At 44.6% G+C, this 24593-nt stretch overlaps 1 protein-coding gene and 1 pseudogene across 1 annotated transcript; both read left to right on the top strand.

Moving 5' to 3' along the window:
• Window positions 1-915: 915 nt before the first annotated feature.
• HMCES (5-hydroxymethylcytosine binding, ES cell specific) lies at window positions 916-24528 on the top strand. Its single transcript, XM_025885732.2, has 7 exons — window positions 916-1074; window positions 1487-1692; window positions 11459-11602; window positions 12068-12193; window positions 18499-18677; window positions 22253-22445; window positions 23871-24528. Exons 2-7 carry the CDS (start codon window positions 1510-1512, stop codon window positions 24102-24104), a joined length of 1059 nt encoding a protein of 352 aa, XP_025741517.1. The 5' UTR covers window positions 916-1074; window positions 1487-1509; the 3' UTR covers window positions 24105-24528.
• Window positions 13057-14518, top strand: LOC112834262 (uncharacterized; annotated as a pseudogene).
• Window positions 24529-24593: the final 65 nt, after the last annotated feature.

Consider the following 24593-nt stretch of genomic DNA (forward strand, 5'->3'; position numbering starts at 1 on the left):
TTGGCTTCTGTACTTGAAGGCAGACCACTCCCACTCCTCTCCAAGCGCCAGAACAGGGGCAGTGCAGGTCATGACCACAGTCACTGAGGTCATGTGCCTGTTCTTGCATCCTCACCATCACCCTCCTTCTCTAGGTGATGAATGGAGCCCTCAGACGGTTTGGGTGGATTATTTGGGCCTTCCCTAGCATGTGCACTGGGGTTTGCTTGCTCCCACTTCAGTGAATGCACAGAGGGGAAGAACAGCCCTTAGAGAGCACTCTGTTGGCTGAAGATGCAGAAATCCTTGGTTTATGTCCCAAGGGAGCAGGCTCAGAGGCCACCTCAGCTGCTGTTAAACTCAAGCCAGGTGGCCGAAATAGGCTTGCAAAGCCTGTTTTTTAAAAAAATCTAGGCCTCACCGTTAGAAATTCAGATTTGGAGGTGGGGAGGTAGGTGAAGGCCCTGGAAAGTCACATTCTGGTGCCCACTGAAGTATGAGAGTGACTTGTGTGATTCATGGACGTTTTCCTGATTGTTTCTCAATTTTTGCCCCAAAACTCTGAGGTGGTTAGCCTCACTGGGAAATGAAGAGAATGTTTCCTGTTATCCCTACAACGACCCGGTGCCCTAGTCCTGGCTCTTGCTATACAGACAAGGGCACCTCACGCTCCCTGGGACACAACGAGGGTCTTTGCCAGCGCCGCGAGGGTAAGCCGGCCCCAGCCCGTTCTTGCGGCTAGCCCTGAGAGCAGACCCCGCAGGGGGAAGGGCAAAGATGGAGGAGAGCGGGGCTCCGGATCGTGGCCTATCCTTGGGGTCTTTTCAGAAGATTCAGATTCCGGGGCGCGCGGGACGCGGCGGGAACCTCTCGCCACTCGGGGGCGGGGCCGACCGCGCTGGGGGCGGGGCCTGACGCCGGAGGGCGGGCCCGCAGAGTCTGAGCGTCTGCGGAAGGAGAGTGTCGGGCGCTGCAGGGCCGAGGTGGACGTGAAGTGAGGCGGTGTTGGCGGCCGGGCGGAGGGGGACTAGGGCGAGCTGAGGCGACGTGAAGCGAGGCGGGGCGGCCGGGGGGCCGGGCCGAGGTGGACGTGAGGTGAGGGGCGGCGGGGCGGCGGGGCGGCGGCCCTGGGGAGCAGGTCGAGTTCCCGCCGGGAGAGCCGGCCTCCTGGCGGCGCGGGCAGTAGTCCTGGAGGTTAGCGGGCGAGAGCCCCTCCCCCGCCTGCAGTCGGTGCCCCGAGGGTGGGGGAGGAGAGTAGGAGGAGCGGGGACGGGACGCTGTGGCCGGAAAGGGTCTGGCGGAGGCAGGGCGTGCGGCTCCAGCAATGACCGCAGGCCGCCCCCGTGGCTCTCTCGGCCGCAGGCTGAGCTGAAGAATGGCGCTTCGGGGCGGGCCGCCTCCCCGCAGTGTGTCCGCTCTCGGCTAGGCTGGCACGAGCCGCCGTGCTGGCCCGGCGGCGGGGAAACGGTGAGCTAGCGCGACCGCCCTGCCGTGCTCTCGTCTCCAGGCTGTGCCGGGCGGCGCGGAAGCATGTGCGGGCGCACCTCCTGTCACCTGCCTAAAGATGTGCTGGCCCGAGCGTGCGCCTATCGGGACCGGCAGGGCCGGCAGCGGCTCCCCGAGTGGAGGGACCCCGACAAGTACTGCCCCTCGTACAACAAGAGCCCTCAGTCCAGCAGCCCAGTGCTTCTGTCGCGACTGCACTTTGAGAAGGTAACCGCTGGTGTCTGTGCCGGGCCGGCTTCTGGGCCCGCAGGGGATGCTCATCCACTTGGGTTGGGTTTGGTGCGCGCTCAGCCTCTGCTCACGGGTTCTGACCCCCCGTTGAGAACCACTCCGGACCTCACTGCAAAGAGAAGTTTGATCGGTATCTTCTCATCTCAGATGCCGTGGGGTGCCTGGGTGGCTCAGTTGAGCGTTTGCCTTCGGCTCAGGTCATGATCCCTGCGTTCTTGGATCGAGCCCCGCATCGAGCTCCCTGCTCCGCGGGAAGCCTGCTTCTCCCTCTCCCACTCCCCCTGCTTGTGTTCCCTCTCTCGCTGTGTCTCTCTCTGTCAAATAAATAAAATCTTTGGGGGGAAAAAAAAACACGATGATGCAGTGTTCTTCGGGCTCATTAAGGGTTCATCGGAATGCATGCCAAATTTATTTGAATACGCTTTTTAAGACCGCATCTTTCAAACCTCACCGATTATCAGGGTCATTTGAGTATCTTAAAAAAAAAAAAAAGATATCCTGCCCCTTACCAGGCCAGGTGAACCAGAATCTCTAGGCCTAGAGCAGGATTAAGACGAGCTAATCTGAAACACCTCTGGTGTTTCTTGAACATGGAAGTTTCTCTTTTTTTCTGCTTGTCTTTTACTGAAGCTAGAACAGATGTAGTTGGTTTGGTTGTCTGAAGTTTAATTGCACTCATTGTTTCTATAGTATTTATCTCTGTAGTGTTGGAGTGACCAGTAGTTCATAATCATGTTCTGGTTCTTTGCTTTATCTCCTGAATGTGTGTGGGCGTGTGTGCATGCACCTGAGCACCAGTGCTAGTATGCAGTAAATAAAATGCTTAATTCCAGAAATGAATGGTTTCTCCATGTCTTAAGCATTTTATTTTATTTATCTTAAGATTGTATTTTTTTTTAAGATTTTATTTATTTGACAGAGAGAGACATAGAGAAGGAACACGAGCAGGGGGAGTGGGAGAGGGAGAAGCAGGCTCCCCACAGAGCAGGGAGCCCAATGCGGGGCTCAATCCCAAGACCCTGGGATCATGACCTGAGCCAAAGGCAGACACTTAGCGACTGAGCCACCCAGATGCCCCGAGACTGTATTTATTTTAGAGAGACAGCACAAGCGGGAGGGGCAGAGGCAGAGGGGGAGAGAGAGAATCCCAAGCGGACTCCACGCTGAGGGAGGAACCTGACGGGGCTTGATCCCAGGACCCTGAGATCAGGACCCCAGCTGAAACCAAGAGTCAGATGCTCAACTGACTGTGCCACCAAGGCGCCCCTCTGTATCTTAAGCATTTTAAATGCCCTGGATAGGTTATTAAAAATCATGATTGTTTCCATCCTGGATTTTTATTCTATTTGATCTGTAATGCTTAAATCACTTTATAAAGTCAATTGTACCCCTCCTACTTGTCAGAATTCTTGTGATAATATTGTAGTCAAGGTTCATTTCTATATTATTTGAAATAAGCATACCAAATAACATCTTTTTGGTTGAATGAAGCCATATACATGAAATAGTTTATTCTTGAGCTGGGTGCATCCTTCCCTGTTGAAACTAAAAAACTTTTTAATGAGAGGGAAATCAAAATAAACAAGTATCATGGGGAAACTTACTGGAAAAGAATAATAAAACATGTTTCAAAAGAAGGCCTAATTGAAGTGAAAAGAGAGACGGATTAAATGTATGTGCCTTTTTTAGCCTTGGTTCTCTCTATATCACGTCTTTAGAATTATAGAATGAATGTTATCTGGAAGAAAAATTTGTTTTAACAGATGTAAAGGCAGAAGTGTAGAGATATTGTGACTTGTCTTAGGTTACCCAGTAAGTGAGGGGACAGAGCTGGGACTGAGGTCCAGACCACTTTCCGGAACCACTCCAGTGGATGCTTCCTGGAACTAGGAATGGAGAAGGTGGAGCTCCTAGCAAACATAGCTCCCCCCCCCTTTCCGTCAGTGGTATGAATTTACTAATGTAGTGTTTTGACTCCACATCGCTAATAAGTTTTGTTAAGATTGCTGGGGTTTCCTAATTTTGATAAATATATGAGGTTCCATTTGTCTCAAACCTATAAGTTGTAAAACAAAATTAGAATCACTTCAGCTGATCATTAATCCATATCAGTGGCCAGCACATGTGTATAGATTGCAGCATTTGCATTTGAAACCACTGTTTGCAAATTACTTCCTCTTTCATTTATCTACCCCAGCTCTACCAGCTGTTCTGGTCACAAGTCCAAAAGGGTAGAAGGAAAAGATGACTAATATTGAGCAGTATTTTCAGTACTTGGGCTTCTCAGCCATTTTCTATTTATTGTTCCCAGTAGGGGGCAGCCTCATGTTTGGGTTTGGTTTAGGATTGTCCAGTGAACACACTAACATTAAAAATGATGATCAGTGGGATTTGGAAGGTAGGATTTCTCAACCTTGGCACTTTCGACATTTTGGGTGGGATGCTGTCCTGTGCATTGCAGAATGTTTAGCAGCATTACTGACCTCTACCCACCAGATGCCAGTAGCATACCCCCCTTTCTCCCTGTTAGATCTTGGTGGTGGGGAAGGGTTGTCAAATTGCATGTTGAGAATGTCAAATTTAGAGTATTGAGGTTTTGCAAATTCCTGATCAGAGATCATTTAAATGGCTGTTATCTCATTTATGCTTTGGATAAGGGGGCGCTTCTGCTTGGAAGGCACATTTGATTCTCGAAGAGAGGATTCATAAAAGCTGTTTTTCTTCGTTTTTTTTTTTTAAGATTTATTTCAAAAGACAGAGCAAACACACCGTGTGCACTAGTGTGGGGAGGGGCAGAGGGAGAGAATCTCAAGCAAACTCCCTGCTGATCACAGAGCCCAAAGCATTTGATCTCACAACTCAGAGTTTTCAACCTGAGTCAAAATCAAGACCAATTGAACCACCCAGGCGCCCCAAAAGCCCTGTACATTCTTTCTCTTTCTCCTATCTCACATGAGATTAACACTTGGATTTACATTCTCTACCCTACTGAAAACAGAAATAGTTAGGGGGTCCCCAGAAAAAGAAAGATGAGACATAGCTTTCATGACACAGAGAAGTCATTTTAGGCCCCCAGGTATTTTCTGTGATCTATGTCCTACTGGCTTTGCTTGCCTAAGCACACTTTTTTTTTTTTTAAGATTTTATTTATTGGGGCACCTGGGTGGCTCAGTTGGTTGGGCATCTGCCTTCAGCTGAGGTCATGACCTCTGGGTCCTGGGATCCAGCCCCAAGTCAAGCTCCCTGCTCAGTGGGGAGTCTGCTTCTCCCTCTCCCTCTGCCCCTCCCCCCACACTCCTACTCCTCACACGCACATTCTCTCCTCTCTCTCTCTCTCTCTCTCTCTCTCTCTCTCTCTCTCTCTCTCGTAGGTAAATGGAATCTTTAAAAATAAAGACTATCTATTTGAGGGAGAGTGTGCAAGGGGTGGGGGAGAAGAGGGGCAGAGGGAAAGAGAGGCTCTCAAGCCGACTCCAGCTGAGCATGGAGGCTGACCTCACAACCCTGAGACCATGAACCCGGCCCACATCAAGAGGACTTTTAACGGAGTGAACCACCCAGGTGCCCTGCCTAAGCTCACTTCTTGCAAAAGGAGGTGTCAGAAATACCACCAAAAAAAAAAAAAAAAATCTCAATAGTTAAGTATTTTAAGGGAACAAAGGGAATGCAAAACTAACAGTGTCTACCAGGCCAGGAAATAGCCTAACCTTATCAGAGACAATAAATCAGTGGTAAAACTCCCAGTGCTGTTTCAGAAGTAAACAAGGTCCTGCTTTCCTTACCTGAGATAATGATCCCAAGCCCCATCCAGTTTATTCCTGCTTCAGAGGCTCCCCATAGCCCCTTTACCCTTATCCTACAGTTACCTCTGCTTCATTATAATGTTAAAGCCTCTGCCCTAGTTGGAGCACAGACTTCATTAACATAACATAAGATGCATTATAGGCAAGTTTTCCCAAAGTCCGTCTGTGCAACCTTAGGCCCACTTTTACAGGTGATGATAAAGCTCCCCTTTCTGAATATTCATCCTAATCCTAAATAAAAGAAACGCACTCACCACACCCCCATCTCCACTTACCCCCATCTTATTTGCTGCAAATAAATTTTACTTTGTGTGACAACTCCACCTGGTATAGTCTCTATCTGTAACTCACCAAGGAGCAAATTCATGTTCAGTTCAGTTATGCTACCATTTCTTCCAGGGTAGTCTTTTCCTTACTTACACTGCATGCTCATTAATTGCTTTTGTTTTTCCTGCCTCTTGGCATACAATATACCCAGGTTTCCTCTGTCTTTAAGGGGAAGAATACACACACATGTATACATATATATACATACACATATATACACACACACACACAGTTGATCCTCATTATTTGTAGATTTCAAGCTTGCAAATTTGCCTACTTTCTAAAATTATTTGTATTCCCCAAAATAATATTCATGTTGCTTTTGAAGTCATTCATGGACGTATAGAGTAGAGGAAACTGAGTCACCCAATGTACACATTCCCAGCAAAGCCCTGCCTTCTTGTTTTAGCTCTTACCTTGTAAACAAGTAGCCTTCTTGGAGTTAATTTAGTGCTGTGTTTTTTGCATTCCTGTGCTTTTTGTTGGTGACTTCACTGTTTAAAATTGTCCCCAAGCATAATGCTAAAGTGCTGGTTTGTATTCTTAAGGGCAAGAAGGTTGTAATATGCCTTACAGGGAAAAACATATTAGATAAACATCATTCAGGCATGAATTACAGTGCTGTTGGTCATGAATTCAACATTAATGAATCAACTATATAAATTAAAGTGTCTTTAAACAGAAATACAGAACAAGGTTATATACTGCTCAGTTGATAAAAATGTCTCCGTAGGTAGGTGGAAACCTAACCCCGTATTTCCCCTAAAAGCAGCTCAGTAATCCAGTATTCACTAATTCAGTGTTTACAGTGACTTTGTAGAACCTAACTGCCATGAATAATGAGAATGGAGTGTGCGCGCGCGTGTGTGTGCGTGCGCGTGTGTGTGCGTGTGTGTGTGTGTGTGTGTGTGAGAGAGAGAGAGAGAATGGGATATCTGATAAGGCAAGATTTCAGAAGTAACGGGACAGGATTTTTTGGGGAGCACCATGGAGAGATTAGCTTCAAACAAAAGGGGAGCCTTTTGGAGACAGTACCACTGCTGATGATTCTTATCTTAGAATTGTATCCTCTTGACTTTTCTCTTTCTACTCATTCTTTCTCATTCTACTTTCATTTCTCTAGGTACTTTTTCTTAGATTCTGTTTTCCTTCATTTCTCTGTTTTCTTTTTTGTACCCCCAGGTTAAATCCTGTGCTTGATTTACCTTTTTTTTTTTTTTTAAGATTGATTTACTTATTTGAGAGAGAGAGCATCTCAAGCAGACTCCCTGCTGAGCACAGAGCCCTCTGCAGGGCTCAATCTCAAGACCCTGAGATCATGACCTGGGCCAGAATCAAGAGTTGGACACTTAACTGACTGAGCCACCCAGGAGCCCTGATTTACTTTCTAAGAAACTTTGTCCTCACGGCCTTAACAAGCACCTTCACATAGAAAATTCTATTTGTTTTTAATTCTAAACTTAGAAAAACATTAAATTGTAATCTGTGTGCTTATTTCATGTCATGCATTTAAATGATTCTGCAAGGTAGGTATTGTTCACTCTATTTTTACAGATAAGGAACGTTGAGGGTCCAGGAAGTTGAGACTAGTCCAACCTCGTAAGTAGCAGAGATGGGATTTTTGAACCAGGGTCTTCTTGTAAAGGCTTTATTCTTTCCTCTATACCAGGGGTTGGCAAACTGGTCCTCAGATCAGATCTAGCCCACCGCCTGTTTTTGTAAAGTTTTATTAGAACACGCTCCTTCATTCTTTGTCTGCTTTCATAATACCAGTGGCAGTAGAGTTGAGTTGCTTGAGTCATTGCAACAGAGACTATATGGATTCACAAAGCCAAAAATATTTACTATCTGTCTTTCACAGAGCAAGTTTTCTGGCCCATTATTTGTACTATGCTGCCTCTCTCCTAAGCTTTAATTCCATATCTCTGAGTGCTTGTTGGACGTAATAAATAGCTGTACTGGATTTTATTCTAGTGACTTTAAACAACTTTTTGTTCTGTTCACCAGTGAGGGATGAGGCCAGGGCATTACAGGTATGGTTTGTCTCTTCCCTGAAGTCTGAGCTTCACCTGAGAAGACCTGGCATTTGGGGCTAGAATCATCTAGAGCAGGAATGTTACAGAACACAAAAATATCCATTCATTTATCTGTTATCTATGGCTGCTCTGCCCCTGTACCAGTAGTTATATTATAGTTGCAATAGACACTGTATGACCTGCAAAATCTACAATACTTAGTATCTGGCCATTTCAGAAAAATTTGCCAGCCTCTGATCTAGAGGTATTTTCACTCACTTATCTGGCAATTGGCATTGGTTCTCAATTGAGGCTGTTGACCAGAACACTCATATGTGGCCTCTCCATGTAGCCTGGGCTTCCTCGCAGCATGACAGTCTTAGGGTGGCTGGATTTCTTACTTGGCAGCTCAGAGCTTCAGAAGGAGTGTCTCCACAAGTGAGGAAGAAGCTGATACACGTTTTCTGACCTAGTCTTAGAAATCATATAGTGTCACTTGTGCCACATTATGTTGGTTACAAGTGAATCACGGGTCCATCCAGATTTAAGGGGAGGGAACATACACCTCCAGCTCTCAATGAGAGGAGTGTCAAAGATTTTGCAACCATTTCTTTAAACTGCTATAGCTACAGACTTGAAAATATAACAGAACTGTTATAGATGTCCCACTATTATCTGAAATCAACACATGATGTTTCCCCAAATCAGGCTCCTCTTCAGATTTTTTTCTTTTGCTCATTCTTCTAGGCTTGAAAATTTAATCAGTCCTGTTTTCTTTTCCATTTACCGTCACAATTTTATTTTTAGTCTATCTTTTGGTGTCTTTTATTCTTACTACCATCATGAGACCCACCATATCCTTACCCCCAGACCATCATGGTAGCACCCAGAATGCACTCTCTGCACACCATATAGAATGGTTGTGTGTGTGTGTGTGTGTGTGTGTGTGTGTGTGTGCGCGCGCGCGCACACACATAAGTAGGCGTTTTAATCTAGATTTCATCAAGTTCTTAAGGGGCCATTTACCTCCCAAATTTTAACAACGATGTGCCGGAGTCCCCCCAAGGGTACCCCCACATTTGGAGGTTCACTAGGAAGGACTTAACATATAAGGCATATTATGGCTAAGGTTTGTTACAGTGAAAGGATACATAATAGAATCAGCAAGGGGAAAAGACACTACTAGGAATCTGGGAAAAAAATCCATGCACAGGCTTCCTTATCTTCCCTCCTTCCTGTGAGGGGGGATACACCAGGCATGTTCCTTCTCCAGCAATGAAAAATGTAGTAATGTGCAGTGTTTCTGCCTGGGGCAACCCATTAGAAACTGAAAGTCCAAGGTTGTTTTTGTTTTGTTTTGCTTTGTTTTGGTCCATTTTGTTTTTAAGGATTTTATTTTAGGGTACCTGGGTGGCTCAGTCGGTTAAGGGGCCAACTCTTGATTTTGGCTCAGGTCATGATCTCAGTCCTAGGATTCAGCCCCGTGTCGGGCTCCACACTCAGTGGGGAATCTGCTTGAGGATTCTCTCTCTCCCCCTACTCCGGCATGCACTCTCCTCTCTCTTTCTCAAATAAATAAATCCTTAAAAAAATATTTTATTTTATCTTTTTAAAGATTTTATTTATTTGGGAGAGAGAGAGGGGAGTACAAGCAGGGGGAGTGAGAAAGGGAGAAGCAGGCTACCCATTGAGCAGGGAGCCCAATGTGGGGCTCAATCCCAAGACCCTGGGATCGTGACTTGAGCCGAAAGCAGACGCTTAACCCACTGAGCCACTGAGGCGCCCCTATTTTAAATAGGCTCCACACTCAGCGTGGGGATTGAACTCATGACCCTGAGATCAAGAGGCACATGGACTGAGCCAGCCCCCCAAAAGCCCAAGGTTTTTATTGGGTACTCTGCCTAGCAAGCACCAAAATTCCAGACTCTCAGAAGGAAAACAGATGCTAGGCATAAACCTCATTTTTGCACAGACTAGGCACAGTAAACCAAACCATCCTTATCAGTTGGGAAAAGGGGAAAACTCAAAATCCAAGTTCCCAGATGCTGAGGGCCAACCTTGTAAGCAGGCCCTCCAAAAAATAGCATTCTCAGGCTTGCTATTATATTACTTTGCTGCACAAAACCACTTCCTACACATTTTTTTTTAAGATTTTATTTATTTATTTGACAGAGAGACAGCGAGAGAGAAAACACAAGCAGGGGGAGTGGGAGAGGGAGAAGCAGGCTTCCTGCGGAGCAGGGAGCCCGATGTGGGGCTCGATCCCAGGATCCTGGGATCATGACCTGTGCTGAAGGCAGACACTTAACAACTGAGCCACCCAGGCGCCCCTACACATTCTTGACATTGCCTCTTTGTTCATTTAATTTTTTTAAAGTTTGTTTGCTTTTAATAATCTCTACACCCATTGAGGGGCTCAAACAAAACCCCAAGATCAAGAGTCACGTGCTCCTCCAACTGAGCCAGCCAAGCACCCCTGTTCATTTAATTTCACATCTTGTCTTCCCTCCCATCTCTTTGTCTGAATTCTGTACCTCTTGTGGGATCTAATTTAAGAACCACCCCACCCCACCCCTGTCTTTTTGCCCCTTCTGAGGAGTTGATACTTACCCATTCCATCTCTCACAGATCACTCTCCACTGAACTCTTTTGCTACTCTTCATCTGTACCACTTATATGGCCATTAGCCTATTGTATCTCAAATTACTAATATTTTTATGTCTGTGGCCTTGCATGTTATCGTGCAAGCCCTTTGAGGTTAAAAACTTTTGCATGTGCCCCACGGCACCCTGTGCACGCCTTGGTCATAGCATGTACCTCACTATATTATCATTGTCTGTGACCTGTGCTTCTTGAGAGTGAGGACCACATGAACTGCTAGGCCTAGCACTATGTCTCTCTCGTAGGAGGCACTAAGTAACTGTTTACAGACTAAACTTCTTTGCATCCCCCGCCCTACCCAAGCAGTATGTCTTACGTTCTAATAAATGCTGAAGACCTTAAGTTACTCACATCATGATAAATCATTAAAATTGTTTTCAAGGGACGCCTGGGTGGCTCAGTTGGTTGAGCGTCTGCCTTTGGCTCAGGTCATGATCCCAGCGTCCTGGGATCAAGCCCCACATCGGGCTCCTGGTTCAGCGGGGAACCTGCTTCTCCCTCTCCCTCTACCTCTCCCCCTGCTCATGCTTTCTCTCTATCTCTGTGTCTCAAATGAATAAATAAAATCTTAAAAAAAAAAACTTAAATAAATGAAATAAAATTGTTTTCAAGTAGAATCTTTCCCTTTTAATTTTTTTTAAAGATTTTATTTATTTATTTGACAGAATGAGATAGAGAGCATGAGAAGGGGGGAGGGTCACAGGGAGAAGAGAGTCCCCGCTGAGCAGGGAGTCCGATGCAGGACTTGATCTTGGGACTCCAGGATCATGACCTGAGCCGAAGGCAGTCGCCCAACCGACTGAGCCACCCAGGTGCCCTCTTTCCCTTTTAATAATCTGTGTTTTTTGTATTTCAGTGTAATGTGATGCATGTGCTACATTTGGTTTTCTCAATTTCATTATCTCCTCACTGGATCTTAACCTTTTCCCATGACAGGGTGCAGACTCATCTGAACGTATCATTGCTCCCATGCGATGGGGATTGGTCCCATCTTGGTTCAAAGAGAGTGATCCTTCTAAGCTGAAGTTCAACACTTTCAACTGTCGTAGTGATACCATAATGGAGAAGCATTCCTTCAAGGTAGGTAGCAGGTCTAGGGAAAAGGCACGTACTCTGTTCTTTATTCCAGCAGAGCTGTTAGTGCTTTATATACCTGAGAAATAAAATAAGGTTCTCCTGGAAAGTGTGTTCCCAGTTGCTAATAATGTTGATTATTGTTAATATATATTACTGCATAATGATTCATCCCAAAACTTAGTGGTTTAAAACAAAACTATTGTTATTTCTCATATTCTGTAGGTTGACTGGGTTCAACTAGACAGTTTTCACTTGGAGGTTCTCATGCACTTATAATTAACAGAGCTGGAGTACATTATTTAATCTTTTCAACAGCTGTGTGAGTGATGACTTTATGCATAAGAAAAGGGAGGTACAGAGAAATTGAATAACTGCTCTAAGGTCATACATTGGTGGACCTGAGATTTTAACTCAAGTCCATGACACATTCTGTCACTAAGACCTTATCTTACTCACATTTTCCCTTAGGTACCTCTTGGAAAGGGAAGACGCTGTGTCGTTTTAGCAGATGGATTCTATGAGTGGCAGCGATGTGTGGTTACTAGCCAAAGGCAGCCATACTTCATCTACTTCCCCCAAGCCAAAACAGAAAAGGTATTGTCCAACAGCATTCACAGTAGATATTTGGAAAGGGATAGAGAAGCTAATCCAAACAAGGACATTTTGTTTCTTCATAGAATTTTTTAAAAAATAAATGCTTTATTAAGGTATAATTCACCATAAAATTCACCTTGTTGTTGTTGTTAAAGATTTTATTTATTTGAGAGAGGAAGAGAGCACAAGCAGGGGGAGTGGCAGGCAGAGGCAGAGGGAGAAGCAGGTTCCCTGCAGAGCAGGGGGAACCTGATGTGGAACTCAATCCCATGACCTGAGGCAGTCGCTTAACCAACTGAGCCACCCAGGCGCCCTAAAATTCACCTTTTTAAAATATGCAAGTCAGTGATTTTTTTTTAGTATATTCAGAGTTGTGCAACCATCACTACTGTCTAATTTTACATTTTCATCACCCTGAAAAGAAGCCCCATATCCATTATCCATCACTCTCCATTTCCTATTTCCCCCTGCCCAGGCAACCGCTAATCTTTTGGTCTTTATAGATTTGCCTATATTGGACATTTAATATATTTAGAATCATACAATATGTGGTCTTTTGTGTCTTACTTCTTTTACTCAGTATCATGTTTTCAGGGTTGATCCATGTGGTATCATGTGTCACTACTTCATTGCTCATTTATGGCTTATCCATTGTATGGATAGGCCATGTTTTGTTTGTTCATTCACCAGTTGATGGACACTTGGGTTGTTTCTCCTTTTGAGTGCTACAAATAATGCTTTTGTGGACATTCATGTACAAGTTTTTGTATGAATATATGTTTTAATTTCTCTTAGGTTTATGCCTAGGAGTAGATTTGCTAGGTCACATGGTGACTCTATATTTAACAGTCCCCTCGGGTGATCCTGGGAAAGAGACATGGAGGGGTGTGTGTCTAACCTAATGGTCTGCAACCTGGCCTACAGCGGGAAGCTGGAGGAGTTGAAGGAGAGGATCCTGGCCGATAAATCCCTGGCTACTAGGACTGACCAGGACAGCAGAACCGCGTTGCACTGGGCGTGCTCAGCCAGACATACAGAAATTGTGGAATTCTTGCTGCAACTTGGAGTGCCAGTGAATGATAAAGATGATGCAGGTTGGTCTCCTCTTCATATTGCTGCTTCTGCCGGCCGGGCTGAGATCGTAAAAGCCCTTCTGGGTAAAGGTGCTCAAGTGAATGCCGTCAACCAAAATGGCTGTACCCCCCTACATTACGCAGCCTCCAAAAACAGGCATGAGATCGCTGTCATGTTACTGGAAGGCGGGGCTGATCCAGATGCTAAGGACCATTATGAGGCCACAGCAATGCACCGGGCGGCAGCCAAGGGTAACTTGAAGATGATTCACATCCTTCTGTACTACAAAGCATCCACAAATATCCAAGACACTGAGGGTAACACTCCTCTACACTTAGCCTGTGACGAGGAGAGTAGAAGAAGCGAAACTGCTGGTGTTCCAAGGAGCAAGCATTTACATTGAGAATAAAGAAGAAAAGACACCCCTGCAAGTGGCCAGAGGTGGTTTGGGTTTAATACTCAAGAGAATGGTGGAAGGTTAAGCAGCTTGGATGTATTCTTCCTGTGTATGTTTCTGTGGTTGTCCCCGGTATCCTGGAAACTCATGTCCTTGTGCACAATCCATCGTCCACGAACAATGAAGTGTTTTCGTCTTCAAAGTCTTAGAAACGTGTTGAATATTGTTCCTGCTGAGGTCTTTGTCATAAGCTTACAACTAGCTTGCCAGGCATTGAATAACTGTTGAGATTGTTCTACTCTTGTTGTATATTATGCCGTACCGAATTTGGGTTAATTTTGAGTTAGTGGGTTCTGTGGCTTTGGTGCATCTTTAGCACCCTCCCCTCTGAGGCACAACAACCCCAATAGCACCAGGCTGTTTGTCACGTGTTTCTAAGTAGGTTCTTGAATGTTCCACTGTCCAGTTGAAACACATCCTAACTTGTCTCTCAAGCTCACTCAGAGGCCTATACCAAAAATTTCTGTTTTTTCAACAATACGCTTCGATCTTTTTGTTTTGGGAGGAATACGTATATATTTTAAAGGACCAAATTTTCAGTTGGAGGCCATGCTATCCAAGTTCAGAATTCCTAAACACTAAAATAATGAAAAATAAGAGCCTGTGTACCCATGTGTCTTTTTAATGAGCTCTTTCCCTCCAAAATAAAATGTATTGTTTTTAAAACAGAAGTTTTAAAGTACCTACATTAAGTCATCCTGTATTGGGAAGAAATGTCAAACTTGTTAATGTGATATGTAACAAAAATGTATTTTGATTTGTATTTCAGAAACAAAAAATAAAATGTTGCGAGAATCAAAAAAAAAAAAAAAAAAACAGTCCCCTCATAGAACTCTCATTTTAAGGGGCGCCTGGGTGGCTCAGTCAGTTAAGCGTCTGCGTTCGGCTCAGGTCATGATCCCACGGTCCTGGGATTGAGTCCCACATCCGCCTCCTTGCTCAGCAGAGAGCCTGCTTCTCCCTTAACAGCTGCCCCTCCCCCTGCTTGTTCTGTCTGTCTCTCATACAAATAAATAAAATCTTAAAAAAAAAAAAACTCTAAGACTAAAAATTTAGCCCGTTCACATAACATTATAAGGAAATTGAAAACAAATCAGACATACCAGCATGTTTTCATTTTAATCACATTTATTGCTTTGATACTGCTAAAGCCTTTGCATTCTCATCACAGTTTGCTTCATTAAAATTGGCAATTATTGTGGGTGGGGAGATGGGGTAACTGGGTGATGGGCATTAAGAAGGGCATATGATGTGATGAGCCCTGGGTATTATATGCAGCTGATGAATTACTGAACTCTACATCTGAAACTAATGTTGTTACCATATGTTGGCTAATTGAATTTAAATTTAAAAAAATTGGAAATTATTGGGGGCACCTGGCTGGCTCAGTCGATGGAGCATGTGACTCTTGATCTCGGGGTTGTGAGTTTGAGCCACACTTTGGGTGTAGAGATTACTTAAAAATAAAATCTTTAGTAGCACCTGGATGGCTTAGTTGGTTAAGCATCCAACTCTTGGTCTCAGCTCAGTTCAAGCCCTACATTGGGCTTCCCGCTGGGTGTGGAGCCTACTTTAAAAAAAAATAGTAGTAAATAAAATCTTTAAGTAAATAAATTAACAGTCAGAATTCTGGGGTTTTTTTCTTTTTTTTTTTTTTAAGATTTTATTTATTGGGGCGCCTGGGTAGCTCAGTTGGTTAAGCGACTGCCTTCGGCTCAGGTCATGATCCTGGAGTCCCGGGATCGAGTCCCACATCGGGCTCCCTGCTCAGCAGGGAGTCTGCTTCTCCCTCTGACCCTCTTCCCTCTCGTGCTCTCTCATTCTCTCTCTCTCAAATAAATAAAATCTTAAAAATAAATAAATAAATGAAACCAGACTGGTAGGTCAACATTTAAAAAAAAAAAATGTGTCTGTTTGTTCAATGGACATTTATTAACCACATACCATTGTATATGGTCCTGCTGTTAGTCTCCTGGAAGTTCAGAAGACATGATTTCTATCCTTGAAGCTCGACTGCAAAGACACCCGAGTCAACAATCACAGGCTAATGCTCAAGGAAGGCATGCTTGTGAGGTTATGGGGGCATAGTGGAGAGCATATAACTCAGACTGGGGCATCACAGAAGGCTTCCTAGAGGAAGGAATTTTGTAGTGTTTAGAAGATTTACATTTGATATAAATATCAACCTGATGGGGTTAAAAATTCACTATTTTGCTAGTTGTTTTCTGTTTCATTAGCTTTTTTTTCCTTTTCTCATGTTTTTGCTGGCTGCTTTTAAATTGAGTACTTTTTATGATTCTATTTTGTCTCCACTGTTGGCTTATTATTTTTACTTTAAAAAAATTTTTTTAAGATTTTAGTTATTTAGGGGCGCCTGGGTGGCTCAGTCGTTAGGCGTCTGCCTTCGGCTCAGGTCATGATCCCGGAGTCCTGAGATCGAGCCCTGCGTCAGGCTCCCTGCTCAGCAGGAAGCCTGCTTCTCCCTCTCCCACTCCCCCTGCTTGTGTTCCCTCTCTCGCTGTGTCTCACTCTGTCAAATAAATAAATAAAATCTTAAAAAAAAAAAAACAACTTATTTTAAATTTCCTTTCTGATAGTTTTTAGTATTTGGGAAAAGAAATATCTTTTTTTCTAAGATTTTATTTATTTATTACAGAGAGAGATAGTGAGAGAGAGCACAAGCAAGGGGAGCAGTAGGCAGAGGGAGAAGCAGGCTCCCCACCATGGTGGGAGCCCAATGCGGGGCTCAATCCCAGGACCCTGGGATCATGACCCGAGCCAAAGGCAGACACTTAACCAACTGAGCCACCCAGGCGCCCCGGGAAAAGAAATATCTTGAGTTTGGTTCTGTTGATTGCTCTATTTCTTGGCATTTCATTGGGTTTTCTGGCGTTTTTGTTTGTCTTGTAATTTTTTATTGATTGCCATACATAGAGACTGAGATAAATAATTATGTCTGGGAATGGACACACTTAACCTTCTAATAGGCCATTAATGTGTGAGGTTGAGCCGATCTTATTAGGAGTTGAACTGGTTTTGTTGTTATAATTACCTTTATTCACTACAGGCTTGAAATTTCTCTGTGCCATCCTGTGTTCAGGGTAAGGGTGATTCTCCAGAGGGTTTTTCTCAGTAGCCCTGCTGCTTTCAGCTGTAGAACCTCCCTTTTAGGCCTGTGCTTTGGAAAGGATCTCTCTATGCTCTTGCCCCTTCCCTAGAATTAGGCTGCTGTTGCTGTCCATGTGGTGCTTGCTGATATAAAGGGTGGGAGAGTGTTCATTGTCTTCATACAACCTCAGTCTCAGGCAGATCCGGGGCCCTGGCTGTCAGGCTCAGGCTTCCTCAGGGATCCTACTCCTTCCCCAGGGGAGTAGAAGGATTTTTCATTTACCCTTCCCCAGACTCATTGGGTCTTTACCTGTGTCTTAGGGGCAATAGGCTCTATTACCCATACCCTGGCGCCTTAAGGCTTTTGCTCCTTAGAGAAGAAATGACTGGGTGAGGCTTCATGCCTTTCCTGATGTAAGAGAGCTCCCCTCCTCTAGGCATGCACCAGCAAGGCAGGCTTTCTCTAGTATCCTGCTCTGCCCCCGTCTTTCTTGTGAGCAGCTGGGGAAGTTGATGGAGAAGAACCCGCAAGCTGATGTGAACTCCCCATACATCCGCAGCTCCCAGGGGTTCTGGGCTCTCAGGCCAGCCCATACACTGTTTTTAGCAATTTGGTAATAATTTTATCTGAATGAAGACCTTGTCTTTCTCCTCTTGCCACCAGTAAGCCAGTACTTATGTCTCTATCTTCCCTTGGAGGCCCCTGTCTTCCCCTAAAGTTCATGCCAGTTGGTTGCCCAGTGACCTCAGTTTTCTGATGAGTTTAAGAAAAGTTGTGATTTTGGGGGTGCCTGGGTGGTTCAGTTGGTTAAGCATCCAACCCTTGGTATGATAGGTCTGGATCTCAGGTTCATGAGTTCAAGCCCCACATTGGGCTCCACGTGGGGCTTGAAAATAAAAAAATAAAAAAAGATAAAATAATAAAATAAAAATGAAAAGTTATGATTTTTGTAGATTATCTAGCTTTCTTCTTATTGTTAGGGTGGAGGGGGTACTCTTTCCAGCTTTCTGTATTCTAGGTATTGAACTGAATCTTAAATGGCAAGTAGGAGCTGGCATGAGAAATGGCAGGACATTTTGGGCAGAGGAGGTTGCTCTGGCAAGATAGAAAGGCACGAAATTGCACAAGGGCTTCATTTATAGACTGCTGGATTTGGTTCAGATTAAAATTATTTTATCTTTTTTTTAAAGATTTTATTTATTTATTTGACAGAGAGAGATCACAAGTAGGCAGAACAGGCAGGCAGAAGGAGAGGGAGAAGCAGGCTCCCTGCTGAGCAGGGAGCCCGATGCAGGGCTCGATTCCAGGACCCTGGGATCATGACCTGAGCCGAAGGCAGATGCTCAACCAACTAAGCCACCCAGGTGCCCCTCAAATTAAGATTATTAGTAAAAGCTAGAATGATGGGCTGGATTGTGGAAGGCCTGAATGCCCATTGGTGATGTTGGATTGTATTCTGAAAGCATTAAGGAGCTATAAATCCATAGCTTCGGTGGGTACGTCCATTAAACTTCTTTCTTTTGGGACAGTGGGTCGAGAGGAGTTACTAACACATGGGCTGAAGTACTTGTGAGATGATTGCCGTGTTAAGCCTGTAGTAGTACCCAACCTGTGTGTAGGAGGGGGCTGTTGAGTGTCTAATCTGCCCATGTATTTTGCTTCCAGTCAGGTAATGTTGGTGCTGTGGACAGTCCCGAGCACTGGGAGAAAGTCTGGGACAACTGGAGGCTGCTGACAATGGCGGGGATCTTTGACTGCTGGGAGTCCCCAGAAGGAGACCTCCTGTATTCCTACACCATCATCACAGTCGATTCCTGCAAAAGCTTGAATGACATTCACCCTAGGCAAGTCACAGTTCTTATCCCTGAGTCCAAAAGGATTCAGAGGAGGGTTTGTACTCTGCTTTTCGATAGGTAGCTTTTGGATTCAGTGCACAAATTTAGAGAGTAGCAGTTGCTTTGCAAAATACAGTTATGGTCAGTTTGGCTATAATATGACATGCATTCCTAAAAGTCACTACACTGTGCCAGACTGTACAGTGAAAACCCAAGAACTTATGGGAAAAGCAGGGTTAGGGGGACAACACCTAAAAATTTATCAGGAACACATTAACAAATAATAGGGATCTATTAAAAACAGTACCACAGTTGTCTACGTAGACATTACATTAAATATGGCACTTTACCTTAGAAAGATCCAGAATTTGCTTGTGGAAAATGAGTGTCAGAGAAATTGTAGCTTATAAGCTGTCATGGAATGGAGGGAAGATTATGCAAAATTTGTGCTCTTTTGTGGCCTTAAATCCTGGGGCATATTTTTCTGCCTTTGAAATTTTCCTTCAGGGGGTGCCTGGGTGGCTCAGTTGGTTAAGTGTTTGTCTTTGGCTCAGGTCATGATCTCGGGGGTAAAAAAGAAATGTTGGGGGCGCCTGGGTGTCTCAGTTGGTTAGGTGTCTGCCTTTGGCTCGGGTCGTGGTCTCAGGATTGTGGGATTGAGCCCCACATAGCGCTCTCTGCTTCTCCCTCTCACTCTCCTCTGTGCTCTTGCTCTCTCTTGCGCTCTCTCTCAAATAAATAAAATCTTTTTCTTTTCTTAAGGTTTTATTTATTTGAAAGAGCAAGAGAACACAAGCAGGGGGAGTGGGAGAGGGAGAACGGGCTCCTCGCTCAGCGGAAGCCTGCTTCTCCCTCTCCCACTCCCCCTGCTTGTGTTCCCTCTCTCGCTGTCTCTTTTTCTGTCAAATAAATAGAATCTTAAAAAAGAAAAAGAAATGTTCCTTCAAGGCATGCATTTAGAATAGATATGCATTTAATCAAAATTGAACATTTTGATCCAGTGTGTAGCCCCCTTCTGCAATTAACTACTTTATTAACTGCTGAAAATTCTTCCAACATTTTCATCCATGTTCATGTCTTCACCTGACACTGAAAGCTTTGGAAATTCCATCACTGTTTGAAACCACCAAGCCATTCATTGCTAGCACTCAGAGGAGCCAGTTCTGTGGTATTTCAGATAGTGCATTCTCTTTTTGAGAAAGCAGTTTTTTCACTATTTGCCATTCAGTCCATATGCTAAAGAATCTCTTCATTGTTTCTGTTTCTGTTCCTTTAGGCCTGATCGATACTGACTTCATGATACTTCTTGAAGTTGTTGCAATCATAGACATTCCTTTTATTTTCACAATGTTGTCACTGGTGGATTCCTTTATGTCTGTTGCTAAGGAGATACCACATGTTCTCTTTTTACCTTGAAGATGCTCTAATAGTTCAAGCTTCTTGTCAGTACTTAAAAATTTTCCACCTACGTGCACTGCTTCGCATGTTTTGAGCTACAAAGCTTTGACATGTGTGAGGTGTTGAATGAAGAGGGATTTTTATATAGGGAGAAGTTCACAAATGCAAAATAAGAGCAAAACAACTTGGGAAGATAACGTGCAGTGAGTCGCAACGCAGTAGCTGTCAGTGTTTGAGGTGTGTGTATGTGTGCATTCTGTGTGTTCCTAGAAGGCTCCGTTCAGCTGGGTGCAGTTGTCTGTGTGTTCACCTTGTGTTTCTCACAGACAAAACTATAAACAAAATTTGCATTATGCTGAAATTGCTCTCTAAGACAGCAATCACATTGGAACAGCTGACATTTTAAAAACAAGCATTAGCAGGGGCACCTGGGTGGCTCAGTCGTTAAACATCTGCCTTTGGCTTGGGACATGATCTCAGAGTTCTGGGATCAAGCCCCGCATCGGGCTCCCTGCTCGGTGGGAAGCCTGCTTCTCCCTCTCCCACTCCCCCTCACTGTGTCTCTCTCTGTCAAATAAATAAATAAAATCTTTAAAAAATAAACAAAAACAAGCATTAGCAGAATTGACCATATGTGTGTAACACTTTAATAGGTTTTGCCAGATCTGAGTGCCCTCAGAAGTGATACTTGATGTTTTGCTGAAAAGAATGCAGTGCTGCACATAACAGGATTATCTATTTTAACCTCCTCCTAAGCATTCTGTGTGAAATTATACTTTCATGTGATATAGTGGTTCTATTTTTTGCTAATTGAAGATAAATTCCCACTTCATCTAATCTAAGACACCATTGATTTTTTTTAATAAAACATTATTTTATACGCTGCTAAGAAAAGTAAAGCACGGGGCTCCTGGGTGGCTCAGTTGGTTAAGTGTCTGCCTTCGGCTCAGGTCATGATCCCAAGGTCCTGGGAAGGAGCCCTGGGTTGAGCTCCCTGCTCAGCGGGGAGTCTGCTTCTCCCTCTGCCTGCCGCTCCCCTTTCTCTCTCTCTCTCTCTCCCCTCTGTCGAATAAATAATCTTAAAGAAAAAAAGTAAAGTGCTCCCAACTACTTCTAACTGAACTATATAATACAATGCAGAGATGCCATTCATCAGAAAACGCTTCTGGATTTCAGAGACTAAATTTTTTTTTAAGATTTATTTATTTATTTGAGACAGAGCTAGGGAGCAGGGGGAGGAGGCAGAGGGAAAGAATCTCAAGCAGACTCACAGTGAGCATGGAGCCCAATGTGGGGCTCCATCTCATGACCCTGAGATCATGATCTGAGCCAAAATCAAGAGTCAGACACTTAACCCACTGAGCCACCCAGGCGCCCCAATTGTAAAGTATTTTTTAAAGTACACGTTTGATTTGTTGAAGTTATGACTTTTAATTATTAAAATAGGGCGCCTGGGTGGCTCAGTCGGTTGAGCGACTGCCTTCGGCTCAGGTCATGATCCTGGAATCCCGGGATCGAGTGCCGCATCGGGCTCCCTGCTAGGCAGGGAGTCTGCTTCTCCCTCTGACCCTCTTCCCTCTCGTGCTCTCTATCTCTCATTCTCTCTCTCTCAAATAAATAAAATCTTTAAAAAAATTGTTAAAATAGATGTTTATGCATTTATCTCCTAAAATCAACTGTGCCACCCACCAGTGAATGTGTAGCATGCTTCGCATTGGCCTAGGACATAAAACTGGAAGCTAAACATAGGATCTTTTCCTCCCGTCTCCAGGAGTCATCTTAGGCAACAGCATCCTTGCTTTCTGAGGCATAGTTTCCTAGAGTTCACAATTATGTGAATAACTCTTTCTTACTGTAAATCTAGAGATTATTACTGATAGACAAATTTTCCCTTTAATTCTAGGCTTAGTCATAGAAAGTTCACCAATCAGGATGTACACTGGAGTGCACTGGATCCAGTCATAGCACTATTCATTGTCTTTGCCATAAAACTTTGTAAGCTAGCTCTTCTAGGGTTGAGTTTCCTGCCCTGTCAAGTTGGTCAGGGGACACATGGCAGCAAATCGGCACACGATGTGTAGAGAGAGGACAAGCTTCTCCTTAGGATGATTTGTGCTGACTCGGGTCTCTCTTCTGTCCCTACCCTCCCTCTGCCTCCCAGCTAATGTCTCTACCTCACTGACTAGGATGCCTGCCATATTAGATGGAGAGGAGGAAGTCTCTAAATGGCTTGACTTTGGTGAGGTCTCCACTCGGGAAGCTCTGAAGTTAATCCACCCCACAGAGAACATCGCCTTCCATCCAGTCTCTTGCGTGGTGAACAACACCCGAAACAACACTCCTGAATGTCTGGCTCCTCTCAACTTGTTGGTCAAAAAGGTAGGGGCCTGTGACTGATGGTCCTTTCTGAACTTTCTGTCTTCTGTCAGAATATCTTTTTCTTTTAGGATACGGCCTTTCACAGTTAGCTTTAATTTAAACCTTCCAGGACTCACATTTCCTTATGGTATGGCAAGGTTAAGCAGAGCACTAGTCTCAAAGCTGGCTGTGACTCAGACTCCTCAGGAGAGCTCTTTCAAAATGTAAAATGTTGGACCTTATCTAGACCTATTGAGTCAGTATCCAGGGCTGGCTGGGCCTGGGCTTCTGTGTCCTTAAAGGCTGCTTCAGTGAGTCTGATAAACCAAGTTTGAGGACTCCTAATCTAGAGGGTGATTGTAAGAAAGAGGAGCCCTTGTCCATAATTGTATCTTTGTCCGCAATGTGGAGTTTTTTTCTGTCTCTTTTCTGTACCTCTGCTTTCCCAACTACAAGTTGGAGGAGTTCCGATCCTTATGCTTCTTCAGAAGGATTTGAGAACATTCCTACCATGAACTTTAACTTTTTTAGAATTGGCAAGGAAGGATCCAGTTGTATTTTGAAGGGAAGGTGAACAGGCCAAAGGCCTTCAGTGGGAATAGAAGTTCCAGAGCAAAGGTTTAGGAATAGCAGCTGTTTCCAGGTGGCACCAAGGGACTTAAGTAGTGTTCCAAGAATAGACATCTTAGAATGCCTGAGAAGTGTTAAGAACAATGATTACAAAACAGCTACCCCCCATTTTTCTGAAAGTTTCAAAGTTTTCCGTACTCCGTGTCATCTTCTTTTGTCTCAGTTCTCTGCAAACTCCTGCAGTCCTGATCGTTTTCCTCATTAGATGTCTCTAAAAATATAATGATACACGTTCGTTTTGTGCTGGACACTACCCCATTTCTGCCATGGTCTTTACTCCTGAAGAATCCCCATCCTGGAGAAGTGGCACTATGGGAATTCAGAACCTTCGATTCAGGGTTGGGGTGCAGGTGTGAGAGCAGGAGGGAGCAGCGCCGATCGAAGAGAGGCTGCACAGGGGGGAAACAGTTCAGCCTGTTCAGCCTGAGCTCAATCCTTAATCCTGGTGACTGTTTGAAGCCATTCCTCTCCAGTTTCATTTCCCAACACTCAGCCTGTTGGGAAATTATATCCTCTTCTGTGAGAATGCACCTGTTTGGAATGCCTGTCAGCTCTCTTTTCTCACTGAGTGGTCTCACACACCTCGTCTTGAGGCCTGCTCTAAAGAGCTCCTCCCTACCCCTTGCACCCCTTGGAGCACACTCAGTTGCTCCTCCCTTCTCCCCACTCCTGACCAGTGGGCCCCATCTGGCTCTTAGTAACATTTTCCAAGCCTGGGTCAGTACCTAATGCCTCTTCCCCTGTTTCTTCCCTCGAAGTTGGCCTGTTCCCAAAAGTTTGAGCTGGGTGGTTTGACCATTTTCTTCTTTCTCCTAGGAGCTCAAGGCAAGTGGTAGTAGCCAGAAGATGATGCAATGGCTGACCACAAAGTCACCCAAAAAGGAAGAGCCCAAAACACCCCCGAAGGCAGAGTCAGATGTGCCCCGGTGGTCCAGCCAGGTCCTGCAAAAGAGCCCACTCCCCACCAAGAGAGGAGGTGCAGGACTCCTGGAACGATGGCTGAAGCCGGAGAAGGAGGAGCCCGTAGCCAAGCGGCCTCACAACGAGTAACCCTGGATTTTCAGAGACTAAGACTGCGATTTGCTGTACTAAATATTGTTGCTGATAACAGGTGTTTGTGTTGTATGTGTGTGGATTTGCTCTGGGATGAGATCGCACAGTGTTAGTTGACAGTGGTGGATTCATGAGTACGAGTGGCTATCCTGGCTGCAACCAGGAACCCACAGTGGAGCAAATGGGCAGCCTGGGGAGAGTAGGGGACCACCACCATCAATAATTCATAGGGCCCTTTATACCTGGTATGACCGGTGGAAACTTCTCTCAAAGCTAGACCTGCTGGCGGTTCTCAGCCCTGACCTGGTACTGCTCACAGAAGGCTGTTTTCTGCTCAGCTGTTGGGTTCTGTCAGCCTTTTGGAATTAAGTTCTTAAAACACTGTATTTTTTTCTGAATAAATTATATTTGATAAACTGTTTACATTTCAGAAAATGCTGCTGCAGGGGAAATTCTGGATCTTACTGTTTTCTCCTGGCATCAGTC

Source organism: Callorhinus ursinus, unplaced genomic scaffold, assembly GCF_003265705.2.
Source record: "Callorhinus ursinus isolate GAN/ISIS: 27379988/994484 unplaced genomic scaffold, GSC_fseal_2.0 scaffold15, whole genome shotgun sequence".
Classification (NCBI taxonomy): domain Eukaryota; kingdom Metazoa; phylum Chordata; class Mammalia; order Carnivora; family Otariidae; genus Callorhinus; species Callorhinus ursinus.

Coding starts and splice junctions, on each gene's coding strand:
- HMCES (XM_025885732.2), top strand. CDS start 1,510: ATGTGCGGGCGCACCTCCTGTCACCTGCCTAAAGATGTGCTGGCCCGA. Junction 11,603..12,067: donor TGGAGAAGCATTCCTTCAAG/GTAGGTAGCAGG, acceptor ATTTTCCCTTAG/GTACCTCTTGGAAAGGGAAG. Junction 18,678..22,252: donor TTGAATGACATTCACCCTAG/GCAAGTCACAGT, acceptor CTCACTGACTAG/GATGCCTGCCATATTAGATG.